Here is a 15,779-nt window from a genome sequence, read left to right on the forward strand (position 1 = left end):
TCTAAAATAACCTTCAGCCAAACAATCACCAATACACTTTTCTTCCAATAAGAAAAATGTGTCACCTTCCCCAGTAATTCCCCACAGCCTCTTCACTTACTGCAGTAGCGAAGTAAAGGTCAGGGAGTTGCTGACGCACACACGCCTCTGCCTCAGGAAGGAGGAGGTGATCCCTCAGACTCCACAGTGCCCTTCCGGGATCCACACTTGGGGAGCATTTAGTGGTGGCTGTATAGCTGTAAGACATTCACAGAGGAGTCCATGAGAAAGATGACCATAAGTGATAATATATGGGAAAGGATTTCAGAAACTGTCTTCCCCGCAGGAGAAAAGCAACTCACCGGATGAGGTTCAGAGCACACAGGTCTGACTCTTTCTCAATACCATAGTTCAACAGGATGCCATCCACTTTGCTGACAGCTTGCTCTTCATTCATCAGGTATCGATGATACAGCTTTTTCCAAGGAATGAACTATATAGTTGAAAAAATCCAAAATAACATGCAGGCAATGGCTATTAGAGAGCAGATTAAGCCACATTTATATGGATAATCTCTACCAATTAAAAAGCAATTGTAGCTCACAATTCAAAAGCTGAGTCAATAGGGTACAAAGATTACACAAATTCTGGTTGTAAACTAGGAGAACTAGGTCTTGGTTTTGGTTCAAACACTAACCTGATATAGAATCTGGGAAAAGCTAGTGCTTCAATTTCCCTATCGAAATATCAGGACACAATGGCTTAGAGTGTCAATGGGGATTAAATAATATGAAAGCTGTAGCTATACTAATATCAAACAAAAGAGACTCTAAGAAATTATTATAAGAGACAAAACAGGAGATTATATAATGACAAAAGGGTCAATTCACCAAGAAGATATAACAATTATAAATATATATGTACCAACAACAGAGTTCCTAAATCTAGGAAACTAACACCAACAGAATTGAAGAGAGAAATAGACAGCAACATAATAGCAATATAGACTTCAATACTCCACTTTCAAGACTAGATAGAACAACCAGTCAGAAGATCAATTAGGAAACAGAATTTGAATGACAATAAGTTCATTGAACCTAACAGACCTATACAGAACGCTCCACCCAACAACAGCAGAATATACCGTCTTCTCAAGTACATATGGGACATTTTCCAAAATAAATCACATGCTAGGCCACAAAACAGGTCTTAACAAACTATAAAGGATCAAAATTACAGAAAGTATCTTTTTCAATCCCTATGGAATGAAACTAGAAATCAGTAGCAGAAAGAAAACTAGAAATCCCACAAATACATGAAAATTAAACAACACACCCTTAAAACAAGCAATGGGGCAAAAAGAGAAATCACAAAGAAATTAGAAAATACCTTGAGACAAATTAAAACAAAAACACAGCATACCAAAACTTATGGGATGAAGTGAAAGCAGTGTTAAGAAAGAAGTTTATAGCTGTAAACATTTATATGAAAAAAGAGAAAAATTCAAATATATGGTAACGAAAAAAGATTTGATTTTGGGTGGTGGACACACAATGCAATATACAGATGATGTGTCATTGAATTGTACACTTGAAATCTATATAATTTGATTAATCAATGTCACTCCACTAAATTTTAATTTAAAAAATAAAATAAAAATTAATATTGACAATAAAAAAAGAAGAAAGGTTACAAATCAACGATCTAATTTTACACCCAAAGGAACTAGAAAATGAAGAGCAAACTAAATCCAAAGTTAGTAGACAGAAGGAAATAATAAAGAGCAGAACAGATGCCCAGCCAGCATGGCTCAGTGGTTAAGTGTCGACCTATGAACCAGGGAGGTTACAGTTCCATTTCTGGTCAGGGCACATGCCTGGGTTGTAGGTTCAATCCCCAGTGGGGGGCGTGCAGGAGGCAGTGGATCAATGACTCTCTCTCATCATTGATGTTTCTCTCTCTCTCCCTGTCCCTCTCAGAAATCAATAAAAATATTTTTTTTAAAAACAGTAGAGCAGAGATAAATAAAATAGAGAACAGAAGAAATTTTAAAAATCAATGAAACTAAGAGGTGTTTTTTTTTTAAAAAAGATCAACATAAAGAAACTTAAAAAAAAAATCAACAAAACTGACAATCTTTTGGTAGATTAAGAAAAAAAAGAGAGAAAATTTCAATAACTGAAATCAGAAATGAAAAGAGAGTGCCTAGTGGTTAGAGCGTCGATGCTTGGACTGAAGGGTTCCAGGCTCAATTCTGGCCAAGGGCACATACCTCAGTTGCAGGCTCCACCCTGGCTGGGGTACGTGCAGGAGGCAAACAATTGATGTGTCTCTCTCACATTGATGTTTCTCTCTCTCTTCCACTCTCTCTAAAAAGCAATGGAAAAAATATCCTTGGGTGAGGATTAAAAAAAAAAAAGAAGAAATGAAAGAGGGGACATGACAACTAACGTCACAGAAATAAAAAAGATTATAAGAGAATCCTATGAACAACTGTGATTTAATAAATTGAATAACCTAGAAGAAATGGATCAATTCCTAGAAACACAAAACCTACTAAGACTGAATCATGAAGAAGTTTAAAAATCTGAACATACCAATGAGTAAAGAGATTGAAACAGTAATCAAACACATACCAACAAAGAAAAACCCAAGACCAAATGGTTTCCCTAGAGAATTCTACTGAACATTTAAGGAAGAATTAGTGTCAATCCTCTTCAGACTGAAAAAAACTGAGGTGGGTACACTTTCAGCTTATGCTATGAAGTCAGCATAATCTTATACCAAAGCCAGAAAAAGACACTTTAAGAAATGAAAAGAAAATGAGACTATAATAGGCTACTGGTGACTATAAAAATAGCATTATTGTAATATTTCAAAAGGTAAGTATAAGCTGGAATATCTCCCCCCAAATCTTCTCAAGCAGAACACAGAAAACCCTTACTTATCCCCATCTACGACTGTTCATTTCATGTCAGAGATCTCAACTTAATGGGTAGAAATACTATGACACAAAACAGAGTTTATATCTAAAAGCAGAAAGGTATTCATCAGAAAGTAGGAGATAAGACCCTAAGCAAAGAATGGAGCAAGAGTGATGTGAAATTTCCTCCAAAATCTTTTGTGCTTTGAAGAAAAATGTACTAAGTTTTGATATATCCATCTTGAACTCTATCCCTAAATTTTTAAACTTTAATATAATTGAAGAGTTATTCTCTGTATCTCTGATTTATTGCCAATGGCTAGTCTAAGAGATATATAAGTTAAGCAAAACATTTTCCCAGTCCTAAGGTTTACCTGAGAACCTGAACCTGGGATGGGAAGAAGTGTAATTTAACAACAAAGGGAAGGCCAGGGTGCTGGAATGTGATATGACTAACTGTAGCACTGAGAATTCATGTCTGAGAACATGGGCTGCCTAGTATATCAACCTCAAAGGTACACCAGAGTGACTCATTTCATATAACACTGATTTATAATTCACTTACTATATGCAAAATACCATGAGGCATAATGGAGAATGCAGAAAACATTTATAGAGCACCCCGCCTTCCATCAGTTAGCTAATAATTTAAAGGGGGAAAGAAGGCTCTCTAAAACATATACAGAATGTGAAAAGCTTGTAACAGAGGTAAAAACAGCTATACTAGCACAGGAAGAGGGTGAAATGGGAAGGAACAGAGTGAGGCCTTGGAGAAAAGTAAGATGTCAACATATATGAGGGATCCTTTACCTGGGGGGTGTGAGTGGGGGCATTAGACCAACATGTAGAAAGGAGTATGCAATCTTTAGCTGGAACGCAACAAATCAGGTGTTGTGAATAGAACACAGGGATGTGTTAAGAAGTGAGCAGTGAGGCTGGGATAATAAGGTGGGACAAACATGAAAAGCCTTACATGCCTCCAGGGAATTTGGATATTATTTGGAGGCAAATGGAACTAAACACTATAATCAAAAGTACAGTGGTACCTTGGTTTTCTAATGTAATCCGTTCCGGATCAACAGCCGACAGCTAGGCTTCAGGGTCTTGCACTCAGCAGAAGCCGTGTGGCATGTTCGACTTCTGAGGCATGTTTGAAAACCGAAGCATTTACTTCCAGGTTTACAGCATTTGTAAACTGAAATGCTCATCAATGGGGACGTTTGAAAACTGAGGTACCACTGTATGTGTTAAGGGAAGCTAACCTATTTATTTTTTAGAGAAAACATCATAGAACTCCAAGTGTTTTACGTACCAGTGGATCATTAATTATTTCTCTCCAAAGGTGGCACACCAAGCACAGATTCCAATAGAGATCTTCCACGGGGAGGAAAGCAAAAATGTGCCTTAGGACTTCACTGGGCAGGCTGCAGATGTGGCTCTGGGGTTCTTGGCAAGGCAAGGTTCCAAGAAGCCCATAGTAAGAGTCAGGCATGGGATCAGGACTCATGTCCTCCACTTCCGGGCTGGGTTCTGCAGACTCTACAGAGAACCATGACAAAGAGCCCTCTGCTTCTTCCCTGGCCTTTGTGCAGGACAGGGGCAAACAATGCCGTGGGGTTTTCTTGGAAACCCCTCCCCAAAGACCAGCTGCTATAGCTTGATTCCTCTCATCCTCAAAGGACTGAGAGCGCTTCCTTGCCGGCAGAGCAGAGCCCAGTCCTGCTTCTCCATCATCTTCCTGAGGAAGGGCACAGGATTCTTCTGCAGCAAAGATCATTGCATCCTCCGAGTCCTTAGAGCTGTCCTGGCCCATAGAATTGCTTTTAGCCATGTCATTGGTGCACCGCTGCTGGCCAGCTAGGAAGAATTCAGTGATGTATCTTTGATATCCTTGACCTATAGAGAGAACCCAGAGTAACGAGAGGTGAATAATGACTGCTGACCCATTGTTGACCCAAATGATACAAACTAATTTTCAATTAAGAGACAAAGATATACAATTTATCAGCTAATTGTTATATAAAGAGCTTAATCAAAAAAAAAACCCCACATTTATATTTGGCTCTATCATATAGTCAGACACATATGGGATGAGACAGAGACCAGTCTTCACATGGTGTGAGGACCACATTATACCTTGTAATATATACAAACTCAACACATGAATGAACAGACAAAAAGCACGTGACTGCTCACATTCATTTACACATCCACCTATAAAAATTCACACCTCCTGGCTCTTATAATAAAAAAAAAAAAATCTAAGTTTGCTTAATTAGAAAGCAAAATGCTTCAGGTTATCAGGATTCAGTAAAACCCACTCTTTCATGTGACAGAGTTAGTTAAAACCCTTTTATTTTCATTTCCTCCTGTGAAGCTGACACCTTAATTTATCTTAAAATAAAAAGGAAGTAGTCAGAATTCTCTTCATATTATTAGAGCGGTACCTAATTTAGTTTATACATTTATTCATAAGCACCTATGATTCTAAGACAAAAATAAAGTGAAAAATGGCATATATAGTCCCTGACCTTACAGCCTTCTCAGGCACTAAGGGGAATCAAAAGGTGATTGCACATATCACCACTAGATTTTAAACTCCTATAAATTAGCCCAGCCGCTGTGGCTCAGTTGTTGAGTGTTGATCCATGAACCAAGAGGTCACTAGTTTGATTCTGGGTCAGGGAACGTGCCCAGGTTGCAGGCTCGATCCCAGCAAGGGGCGTGTAGGAGGCAGCCAATCAATGCTTCTCTCTCTCTATCCCTCTCCCTCTAAAATAAATAAAAACATATATTTTTTTAAAAAAAACCTCCTATAAATTATTGTAAAATGCCAATAAAGTATTTAAACACTTTATTTATATAAAACAAAATACATGATTCCTTTCTAAAATGCCTATAGCCAGAATTCTCACTTTGGAAAATAAGAGAGTGGAACAAAACTAGGTTTACCCTTTAATAGGATTTATAGAATTTAGTATTTTTTTCTATGTTAGGAAAAAAACCCTGTAACTGTTTCTGGGGCAATGTGATAAAAACCAAGAGTTTTGAAGTCAATAGGCCTGGGTTAAATCATAATGTTATCTAATTGTGGAATTCAATTACAGCAATACCTATTAAGAGCCTACTAATCCTCAGCGCTAGGACTCCCCATTGAAACACACACATGCTAAGTCTTTGTCAGTAAAGAACTCACAAGAGAGAAGTTGACTTATACACACAAAACAAACAAAATATAACCATATAGTTTAAAACTGCCTTATAAATTGGTTATGGCAGTTCCAAAAACTGATAAACACATTCTAATACTTAAAGACAACTAGATAAGATTTGAGCTGAATTCTGAAATTAGATATATCAAAGGGAAATAAGGCAATCTGGACCACACTCACAGCTACTAGCAAAAGTAGTAATTCACTTGGCATATAGAGAGGTGATAAGAAAACCAAACTGTGAGAAATAGAACTTGCATGTAATAAATAATAAATATTGGGTGATGGCAAGTTTGAGCTTGAGTCCATAATAGTATCAGGGAGACATTTCACTGTAGGTTCTACAGAGTGGCAGTGACATGACAGAAAATGGTACTCAGGAATATTAACTTGATGTATGTTCTCCCAGCTGATTTGAAAGAAAGACAATCTAAAGGCAAGGAGAAGTGTTACTACAGCAGTCCAGGTCCAAGGTGAATAAGGGTGCAGTCTGCCATGAAATCACTGAATTAGGGGACATTCTGGAGAAAATTAATAGCACAGTGGACCTAGTGACAGTTGGACAAAGAGGATTACTGCAGAGTCAAAAATCACAATAGTTCTAGATTGGAATCATGGTGATATTGGTATGTGTTTTCTATTATGTTATAATTAAGCAAGCTAATGGAATTCAGTCAGTCACATTTGCCTGGGGCCTTTACCAACCACTTATAACAGGGTGGGATTTTCATGGAAAACGCACAAATAATGAAAATAGTCAAACTGTTGCAACAGGGCTACAAAATCACAGCAGCAATACTTATAAATACTGGGCAATATTTAAAGGCCACACACACTACAGATTCTATTTGTAAAGTACTTTTTTGGAAGACATACCCCTGGTCCCTCTTTTTGTCCTGGGTCTAGGATAGAGGCCATGGTTTGGGTCTCTGTTTGTCCATCTTTGACCAAAGGGTTGGGCCACAGCCAAGTGACTCGGAGCCAAATGTTGGCAGTCGATGGCTGTAAGATGCTTCCGCTTAAATCGTCTCACTGTTTTGTACCAATAGGCAAAAGAAAGGGGACACTTGTTAGTTACCACCCATTCTACAAGCTAGCCAGAAAATTACCCTTAATTTTCAGGAATACAGTGACTGTGGACCACCCCAGTCATCCCCTGTCTTCTTCTCTTTATTCCCATCAACTTTTAGTCATTTCATAGTTTCTTGGCATTTCTTCCTCAAAATTCAAGAAAAAATTTAAAAAAAAGATCCTAAAAAGACTTCTGTGTTTTTTGTTTTGATTTGTTTTACTTATTATACTTCCTAGAAGCTCTGATCATAAAATACTGTTTCAAAAAGAAGTTGTCACTAATGGGTAAATTGAGATCTGGCATCTTTTCTTTGACTTTAGCCAGGCATTTATATTCCCATAACCATGAAATGGTTACAGCTTTTCAAAAATAAAGTCATCCACCATCCCCTGTACAATATATACCAGCTTCTCAAAGTCTCAGAAGCAGAATGCAGTGACTAATAGAACAGTCAGTGTAAATTCCTAGAGAAGATCGTACTGTCCGCCTCTTGGCCCCCAGAGGATCTCAGCATTGGGCATAGCAGGGAGGCCCCCAAGCAGAAGGGGACCAAATCTACTTTTATAAGGATCTCAAAGGAAGAAACCTCATATTCTCTTTAGCAACACATTATAGCAACTGTACTAGAATTCTGTCTCAAGTCTTTAGTTGCCAAATCTACAATATACCCCTAAATTCAGTGTTTGGAAAGACAGAGGTTGTTAGCAGATTTGTACGGAAGAGGTATACTCACGCACACACAATGCACCTCGGAATTTTTTCTGTAAAAAGAATGGCGTTAGCCTATCCTTCCCTAGCCAATTAACTATAATAACACCATTAAAACACAGAAGCACTGGAAATAACCATCAGATAGGTAGTCATGTCTTTTTTTTCTTTACTTAAATATATCTTTATTGATTTCAGAGAGAAGAAGGGAGAGTGACAGAGAGAGATAGAAACATCAATGATGAGAGTCATTGATCGGCTGCCTCCTGCATGCCCCCCACTGGGGATCGATACCGCAACCCAGGCATGTGCCCTGACAGGGAATCAAACCTCGATCTCCTGGATCCATAGGTTGATGCTCAACTGCTAAGCCACGCCAGCCCGGAGGTAGTCATGCCTTAATCACATGCCTAACAGTCAAAGCATGCTCCAAGAAGGTAAGGAAGTATTCCATCTTTTCCACTGCTGTACCCCTCTGCATGTAGCCAGGCACAGAGTGCACGGTCAACAAACACTGCAAGAATGGAGGATGAGAAGACAGCAAAGTCAGAGCAGTAAGGCTGGGTGGGCAGTAGAGGAACCTAAGCCCTAGATCACAAGGAATTTGCTATAGAACTGCTTTCATGTGGAACTTGGCAAGGGTCAGACCACATGGAGAAACGCTTAAATGTAGCACACCAGACAAGAGAGCACCAAAAATACCCAAAAGACTCTGTTTTGGAAAAGTGGGTAATATGGACAAAGGTAGAATTTTATTCATGGATTTATTTTGTAAAATTCATCTGAATCTTAAAAGCTTGTTGAAAAGATTAAGTGTCCGCAGAAATCTAACAAAGGCACAGGAGCAAAAGAAAGGGGTAAGGGGAGTGAGTGGAGGAACACTGTTCTCTTCCAGAGTTCTGGTATATTACAATGTATTCTGGCAAGAAGCCATCAGGGAAGGGGCTAAGGTTAAAAGCTGGTGGGTAGGGCACCTAGACTAGGCATTCTGGCTCCTGGGTACTAACACGGCTGCCTGTATTGTTCATTTGGAATGGAACCACCTGAGCCATGGCTGCTTACCTGGGATGCAGAGCTAACACTTTTACTGTGTTTATTTGCCAAAAATTACTTTTCTGACATTAGTTAGAGGTCAGAAAAATTAGACTGTATTTTATCTGCCTCTCAGGTCTCTGAGAGAGGAGGTGCTGTGATTCAGTGAACTAGAAGCCAGGAGCCCTGCATTAAACGAGTCATTTCCCTGAAAGGCTGCATGGTAGATTCAGATTTGGAGTCAGAAGACCTCCTCCACTAGGGAGGTGTATTAATCACTAAAAGCCTTGATTCCCTTATCATTAAAAATAGGGATTATAATAACCTGCCACACTGAATTCACAGAATAGTTACATGAGGTTCAAATAAAACAACGTAGATGAAAGTACTTTGTGACACCCACGCTGAAGCTGACAAAACCTATCAGCTGAAATGTCAGAAGAATTACTTATCAACCATACCATTCTGAGTGTCTCCTAAAAGGTGCATAAGGTGTATTTTAATAGCATTAATATTCTTGCAAAATTATATTAAAAAAACTATAGCAAAATTCTAACCACCCTTCTATTTTTATTAATATACTTTTAAACCAGCAGTGCGAATATAACTTTATCAAAATAAAGATGCTCAAATGCTACCTCTCCCTCCCTCAAGTCCCCCAAAGCCCATGGTATTCCTTCCTCCTCTACACAGCAAGTACACTTTGCACCTCTCTTAAACGGCACTTACTGTTAAAAGCTGCTCAAGATTCTTTAAGGAGCAAAGTCAGAGTGCTCCGTGAAAAATGTCCACTGGAAAGAAAGGTATGGAGATCAGAATCACTCGTGGACTTTTCAAACTCTATAAGGCCCCAAAGATGCTCAACTGAGTCTCCTCCAAACTTAAGTGAGTATTTGAACCCCTCCTGGAGACTCTACCACAGTTATTAACAGAAATGTGTCATATCCCTGAGGTATTAGGACAAAAAACAAAACAAACAAAAAACAAACAAAAAACTGAGACTGTATGAAAATCATTGTCAAACAGAACTTTACCCACTTTTTCTGCAATGGCTTTCTTACAGGGTGACATCTCTCTGATCCCTCACTCCCATGGCCCCCTTTCTGGAGCCCCCAGCTCAGACATCTGGTTCTGGGTTTTTGCTATATGACTTCAAAGTGTTGATCACCTGGAGTTTGGCCCTTTATTCATCATTGATCTCTTCACTGTGATGGTGATCTGTCCAATCCTACCCTACTTTTGCCTCCTCCCCCCAATCCTCCGCCAGTCAGCCCCATTGATGAGATTAGACTTTGACCAGTCTCCCTTGAACTAGTTACTACAAAAACTGGACTAGACTACAAGCCCTTAAGACAGGGAACATGTCTCATAAGCTTATTCCTCACAGTACTTAGCACAATACTTTGCAAATAACAGATATTCAAATACTTGTTGAATGAAAAGCATGTGGGCAATTCTTCAATTCTGTTTTAATCTGCCTGGCCTCATTTCTTAATTCTTCTTTACTGCAAAACAATTTACAAAACAAGTCACAGAAAATAAAATGGAGTGCTTTGGGTTTTGTCACAAAGACTGTAGTTCCCCTTCTTCCTCAGCACACAGCTAGTCTATACTTCCTTGTCCTACTTGCAGGTGTATGTTTCCTTGACTGAACTCCACCCTGGGGAATGTGAGTAAAAAGGATGAGTGCCTCTTCCAGGCCTGGCCCAGAGAAACCTCTCATGCTTGTTCCTCCCCTTCTAGTGAAGGGAGGGGTGGATTGGATTCCCCAGGCATCCTTTGAAGACCCACATTCAAAAAGGAAGAGCCTCCAGCAGCTTGGGTCTTTGGATTATAGCTTTAAGAATGTCATTCCTTCCCCACAACTATCCCCTTTCTCTCTCCAGCACCCTGGATACACCTTATATTATTATAGGATTGAGAAATGAACTCTGATTGTGAGGTCATTACGTTTGCATCTGTTACTATAGCCAAGCTTACCCTAATCATCCCAGGATCATTTGTAATTGATAACAAATAATTTCCTTTCTTCCCTTTCCTTTACTAATCCATAATTATAACAAAAAGTACTCTAAAACTTACAGGTTTCAGACCTAAATGAACAAGATGAAGATAGTAAGTACCTACACTTCCTGGAGGAGATGACTACTATTTTTTTAAAATCAAGGTAACTCTAGTGCAAGGGACCTGACTGGAGAGACTACCCATGAAAACAGGGGTGGGGATCCTTTTTTCTGCCAAGGGTCATCTGGATATTTATAACATCATTCAAGGGTCATACAAAATTATCAACTTAAAAATTAGCAATGAAAAAGGCTCCTAGATTTATTGAATTTTGAGTCCTGCTGGAGGTTGCCTTGCCAGGGCCAGACCAAATGATTTTGCAGGCTATATATGGCCCACAGACTGGACGTTTCCCACCCCTGCATAAAAAGAAACATAGAGGGCAGTTTTCTAATCTAGACAACTTACTGAGTCCCTAACCTCATCTTGTTAGTTCCTCACAAGCCTCTTACTTTTCTCTGAGGGACTCTGTGAAGATCAATAAGTAGACACTTTCCCTTTTATGTTTCCTATGGAGACATCAGAGATGCACTGCAATGTAGCTCATTATGACAAGGATTCAAGTACTTCACAAGTTAAGATGCCACCTCTGAGATCTAAGAGCATAATTTAAACACAGTTAGCGGTGTCATTCCTCAACTCCAATACAGTAGAAAAAATTCATTCCAGCCAGGAAGAACTCTGCCATAATGAAACCACCCCATAGGTCTCTGAGATACTTGTCATAGTTATTTGTATAACTATGTGTTTAATATGTGTCATATACACATTATTACTACTGGAGTATATTTTATTATTGCAGTATTAACAATTGTTTGTGTAAGGCTGTACTGACATGTCTTCCAGCCTTGGACTGAAATATCTCTAGTCTGGCGGGAAGGAAGTACGAGGAACGAACTCAGCCCCAGCACCCATTGCAATATTGCTCCATGAACAACTGCAGAATAAACGAACAACTGCACAGCTACAACACTTCCCTCTAAAGAAGTGTAGGTTGTCTTTGAAACCTTCTACTATCTTACAGCTCCTAAGTGCTTCTTAGCTTTTGAAGTTCTTTCACATACTCTCATCTGATCTTCACGAAATCCTACAATTGTGCCATGATTAAACTGGGGCTCAGAGAAGACTTGCTTGAAGTCACAATGCAGCTTGCAGGTGATGGAATTTAGGTCTTCTGACTCCCCAAGTCCAGTGTTCTTTCTGCTTTAACATTCACCCTTCCATGTCCAGGAAAGCTTTAGAGCAGTTTCTAAAAACCTCAGGTTTAATTTCTATGTCACTATTTTTTAGCCACTGTGCACTGTCATAACCAACAATTTGATAACAAGCAAATATATGGATAACATAACTACAGGGAAAATATCACTAAATATTGTAGACTCAAAATGGAAAAACTTCAAAATATTGTGTCCTCGTTAGTTCTAAAAGAAACATATGCAGAAAGAAAACACTACAGAGCTAGCTCCTTCACGACTACTCACTCTTGATGCAAAGCCAGGTCCTTCCCAGCACCACAGCCTACTTCTCTACACACCCAAAAGATCTAGGTTCCAGGCTCAATCATCCTTAGCTTCTCTCACATCCTGCAAACACCTGCTTCTCCCTTGGAGACGCGTTCACTTAATATTGCAAACTAGGATGGAGGGAGTTTTTCTCTATGTATGTTTCTCACAAGGAAAAGAAGAAATTATTTTTTAAAAAAGAAAAGGAAAAACAATAAAATCATTTTTTTACAGATTAGGACATATTTTTATATATTTGGAAGCCTTTTCCACTGTCAGTTCATTGCACAACCATTTTTAAGTATCTGCTATGTCCAAAATGCATTATAAACACCATGAGTACTTCTTCTCTTGGCATCTCTGATGTCAAATGTTATTTTAGACACTGAAGATACAAAAATGAGTAAGACTTAGCCAGCCCATAAGGCAGCTACCAAAACAAACACAAATTACTATACATAAGGCAATATAAGTTCCGCACAAATGAACACATGAAGTGCTATAGAAGTAAAGAAAAGTGGACAGTTAGGAAAGCTGAAAAGGCTTTACGAAGAGCTCAGCTTAAAAATATGAACAGGATGCAGTATGGCAAAAGAAACAATATGTGCAAAAACACAGAGACAGCACAGCATTGGTGTGGTGGGAAGTTGGGTTTCATTAGTACAAGAGGTTCACGAATGGGGAACAAAACTGGAAAAGGAAGTTGGAGGCACAGACTATAAAAGGTCCTTAAATACATATAATGCTAAGGAAATTGGACATTATCAGAGAATTCAGAGAATTCAGAGAATCACCTAGCTTTCAAGCAGGGTCAATGCACAATCAAATTTACATGTTTAGAACAGTAACTCTGGAGGTAGGGTAATCACTGTCTGGAAAACAAGGCAGAACGTGACTTTACTAACCAAAGTGGGGGTTGGTAAAGGCCTGAGCACAGCAGACATAGGGAGCAGGGGAAAGTGAAGATCAACAAGTCTTTTCTAACAAGACTGGAAAAGAAAGATGAAAAAGAAAGGACAAAGAAAATGAACATTTTCAGTAAAAATATCATTAACCACATTAAGGAATAAAGGAGAAATATTGTTTTTCTTTTAATCACTTTTTTCAGGAGTGAGGGCAGGATGAAAATGTTCAGTTTTGAAAATAGTTGTTTGTTTTGTTTTAAAGTTATCTGTGGAATGCCAGGTAAAGCTCCAGGAGGTACTGTGAAATATAAGACTGGTCCTCAAAAGACATGTGAATGAGTTGAGACATAAGAATTGAGGTGCTTTGGTGAGATACTTCTAGAAGTAGATGGTTCCACGGCCAGAAGGGCAAAGAAAGAACCAAATTCAATCTTCAAATAAAAATCAGCCCAGGGAGGACAGAGGGATATAATAACCAGAGAAAAGATGGTGGCAACAGATCTGAAATTAGAGCTCTAAGTCCAATACCAATAGTTTGGTGCTCACACACTCAAAGATCACAAAACATGTCAAACGATCATGACATCAATGATCACTGCTGAACGCTAAATAACCACCAAATATAACACAGGAGAAAGGAAAAAAGACAGAGAGGGAGCAAATCACAATGCCAAAGTGACTACATACAAAACGAGACAGTAAAGACCAGACCACAAACTCCAAAAGCCTGCACAAAAGAAATAGGCAGCCCAACTAGAAAACCAGCAAGACCCCAGAATAGCTGCATCCGTTAAGTTTCCTGTATACCAAGCTTTTGATCCAGAAAATCACAGGGGTTGTGGACAGATCCACATACATTATCATCTAGTTATCTAAAGGGGGAATACAGTTCAACATAAGTTTCCAAAAAAGACAAAAGAGACAGAGTTCCATCTGACACCTGTTAAGTAACCAATCACCTGGACTTAAAAGAGTATCTTATTGTGCAACCAATATATTCCAATTTTGTTTTTAAAAACAGGGAAACTAGAAGCATAAGGCAAGAGAAGGTAGGGTGATCTGTAATTAGGATTGGAGGGAGCATCAGTAGCAAAAAGTGTGGTACTAACAGATGCCTTAACTTCCATTTGCATTGATTCCAACAGCAGCAGAAGGAACAATGCTTGGCATGTTCTAAAACTTCATACATTTCAAACCACTTTTATGCCTTCCTGTTTTTTGAAGTGACAAGACACAATGGAACAAAACACTTTGGCAAAGTTGATACTGGACTTAGTTCTTGTCATATTGCTCCGTAAATTAAACAAACTAAATATGCTCACTGGTAAAATGGGCTCGTTTTCATAGGCCCATACCAGAGGTCTTTTTTTCATTTTATCTCCCTTAATTTATTTTAACACAGGGCCAGGAACTGGCAGACACTCACTAGGTGCTACCATCCTTCCTTCCATGGACTTTATTATTTATACTTCTAGTGGCAAAATCACTAACTTCTTTAGGCCTCAATTTCTCCACCTGTAATGAATGATGCCTTACAGAGTTGATTGAGGATTACATAACTAAAGTGCTCTGTAAACCACAAAGCGCAATATAATATGCAAAGTAGAATTGTTTCTAGGTTTGGCAAATAGTAGCAACTCCCGTTTTATCTCTAAAGGACTCAACATCTACTCAAATCCCTTCCATCACCCATATCCCTTGCTCAGATCTCTAGGCATCCTCCACAAGATCAAGGCCTTCCCACACCACCTCAATTTTCCTTAATATCAGGTAAGGGGGAGGGAGGCTACAAATGAAAGAGGCAAAAGGACGCACTAAAATGACTCGCCCAAGGTCAAAACACCAGAGTAGAAAAGGAATGCTGGCTTGTCCGCAGCTAAGGCCACGTCCCCCGTGATTCCCACAACCACCGAGAAATGACGAGCTCCCCACTTCCCGAGCTCCTCACCTCCCGGGGGCAAGGACGCAGTGTAGGGGCGCCCCTCCGCCTCCCACGTGCAAGCCCCGCCGCGCCTCTGCAGCTCACCCACCGAGGACAGCTCAGGCCCGGCGTCCACCCCTTCGCCCCCGCAGGCCCACCCCACTCCCCGAGAGACCAGACCCCAGCTCAGGACCCCAAAAGGTTAAGTGTTCACAGCGCGGAGCCCCGCCTGAGCTCCCTGCCACGTCCGCAGCCTCACGCACTATGGCGCTCCGAACCGGGGCTCCAGCCGCCTCCGTCGCCTCGGGACCCCGGCTGCCCGGCCTCCCAGTTCCGGAGTCCCTGCTAGTCTGAGCAGACCTTGGACTTCCTCTGACAGCTCCGCGCCGCCGCAGCCCCGGGAAGAGCCCGCCGCCGGGGCTGATGGATTTCCCTCGCGGCCAATCGGAACGTGCGCGCGG

At 39.9% G+C, this 15,779-nt stretch overlaps 1 protein-coding gene across 3 annotated transcripts in view; it reads right to left on the minus strand.

Annotated features, from left to right (window-relative positions):
- Positions 1-15,651, minus strand: part of FBH1 (F-box DNA helicase 1) — a 42,337-nt gene extending 26,686 nt beyond the window's left edge. The window contains exons 1-6 of one of the 3 annotated variants that reach the window (XM_016219758.2): positions 9,656-9,919; positions 8,225-8,408; positions 6,991-7,146; positions 4,215-4,798; positions 342-472; positions 101-236 (exon numbers count right to left, since the gene is read on the minus strand). In XM_016219758.2, coding sequence (XP_016075244.2) covers positions 101-236; positions 342-472; positions 4,215-4,798; positions 6,991-7,146; positions 8,225-8,243 — 1,026 coding nt within the window. In that variant the 5' untranslated portion in view covers positions 8,244-8,408; positions 9,656-9,919. Of the gene's footprint in view, positions 1-100; positions 237-341; positions 473-4,214; positions 4,799-6,990; positions 7,147-8,224; positions 8,848-9,655; positions 9,920-15,581 lie in introns of those variants that run through there. The other 2 variants (XM_016219759.2, XM_016219760.2) reach the window with 2 other exon arrangements.
- Positions 15,652-15,779: the final 128 nt, after the last annotated feature.

Source organism: Miniopterus natalensis, chromosome 1 (assembly GCF_054644295.1).
Source record: "Miniopterus natalensis isolate mMinNat1 chromosome 1, mMinNat1.hap1, whole genome shotgun sequence".
Classification (NCBI taxonomy): domain Eukaryota; kingdom Metazoa; phylum Chordata; class Mammalia; order Chiroptera; family Miniopteridae; genus Miniopterus; species Miniopterus natalensis.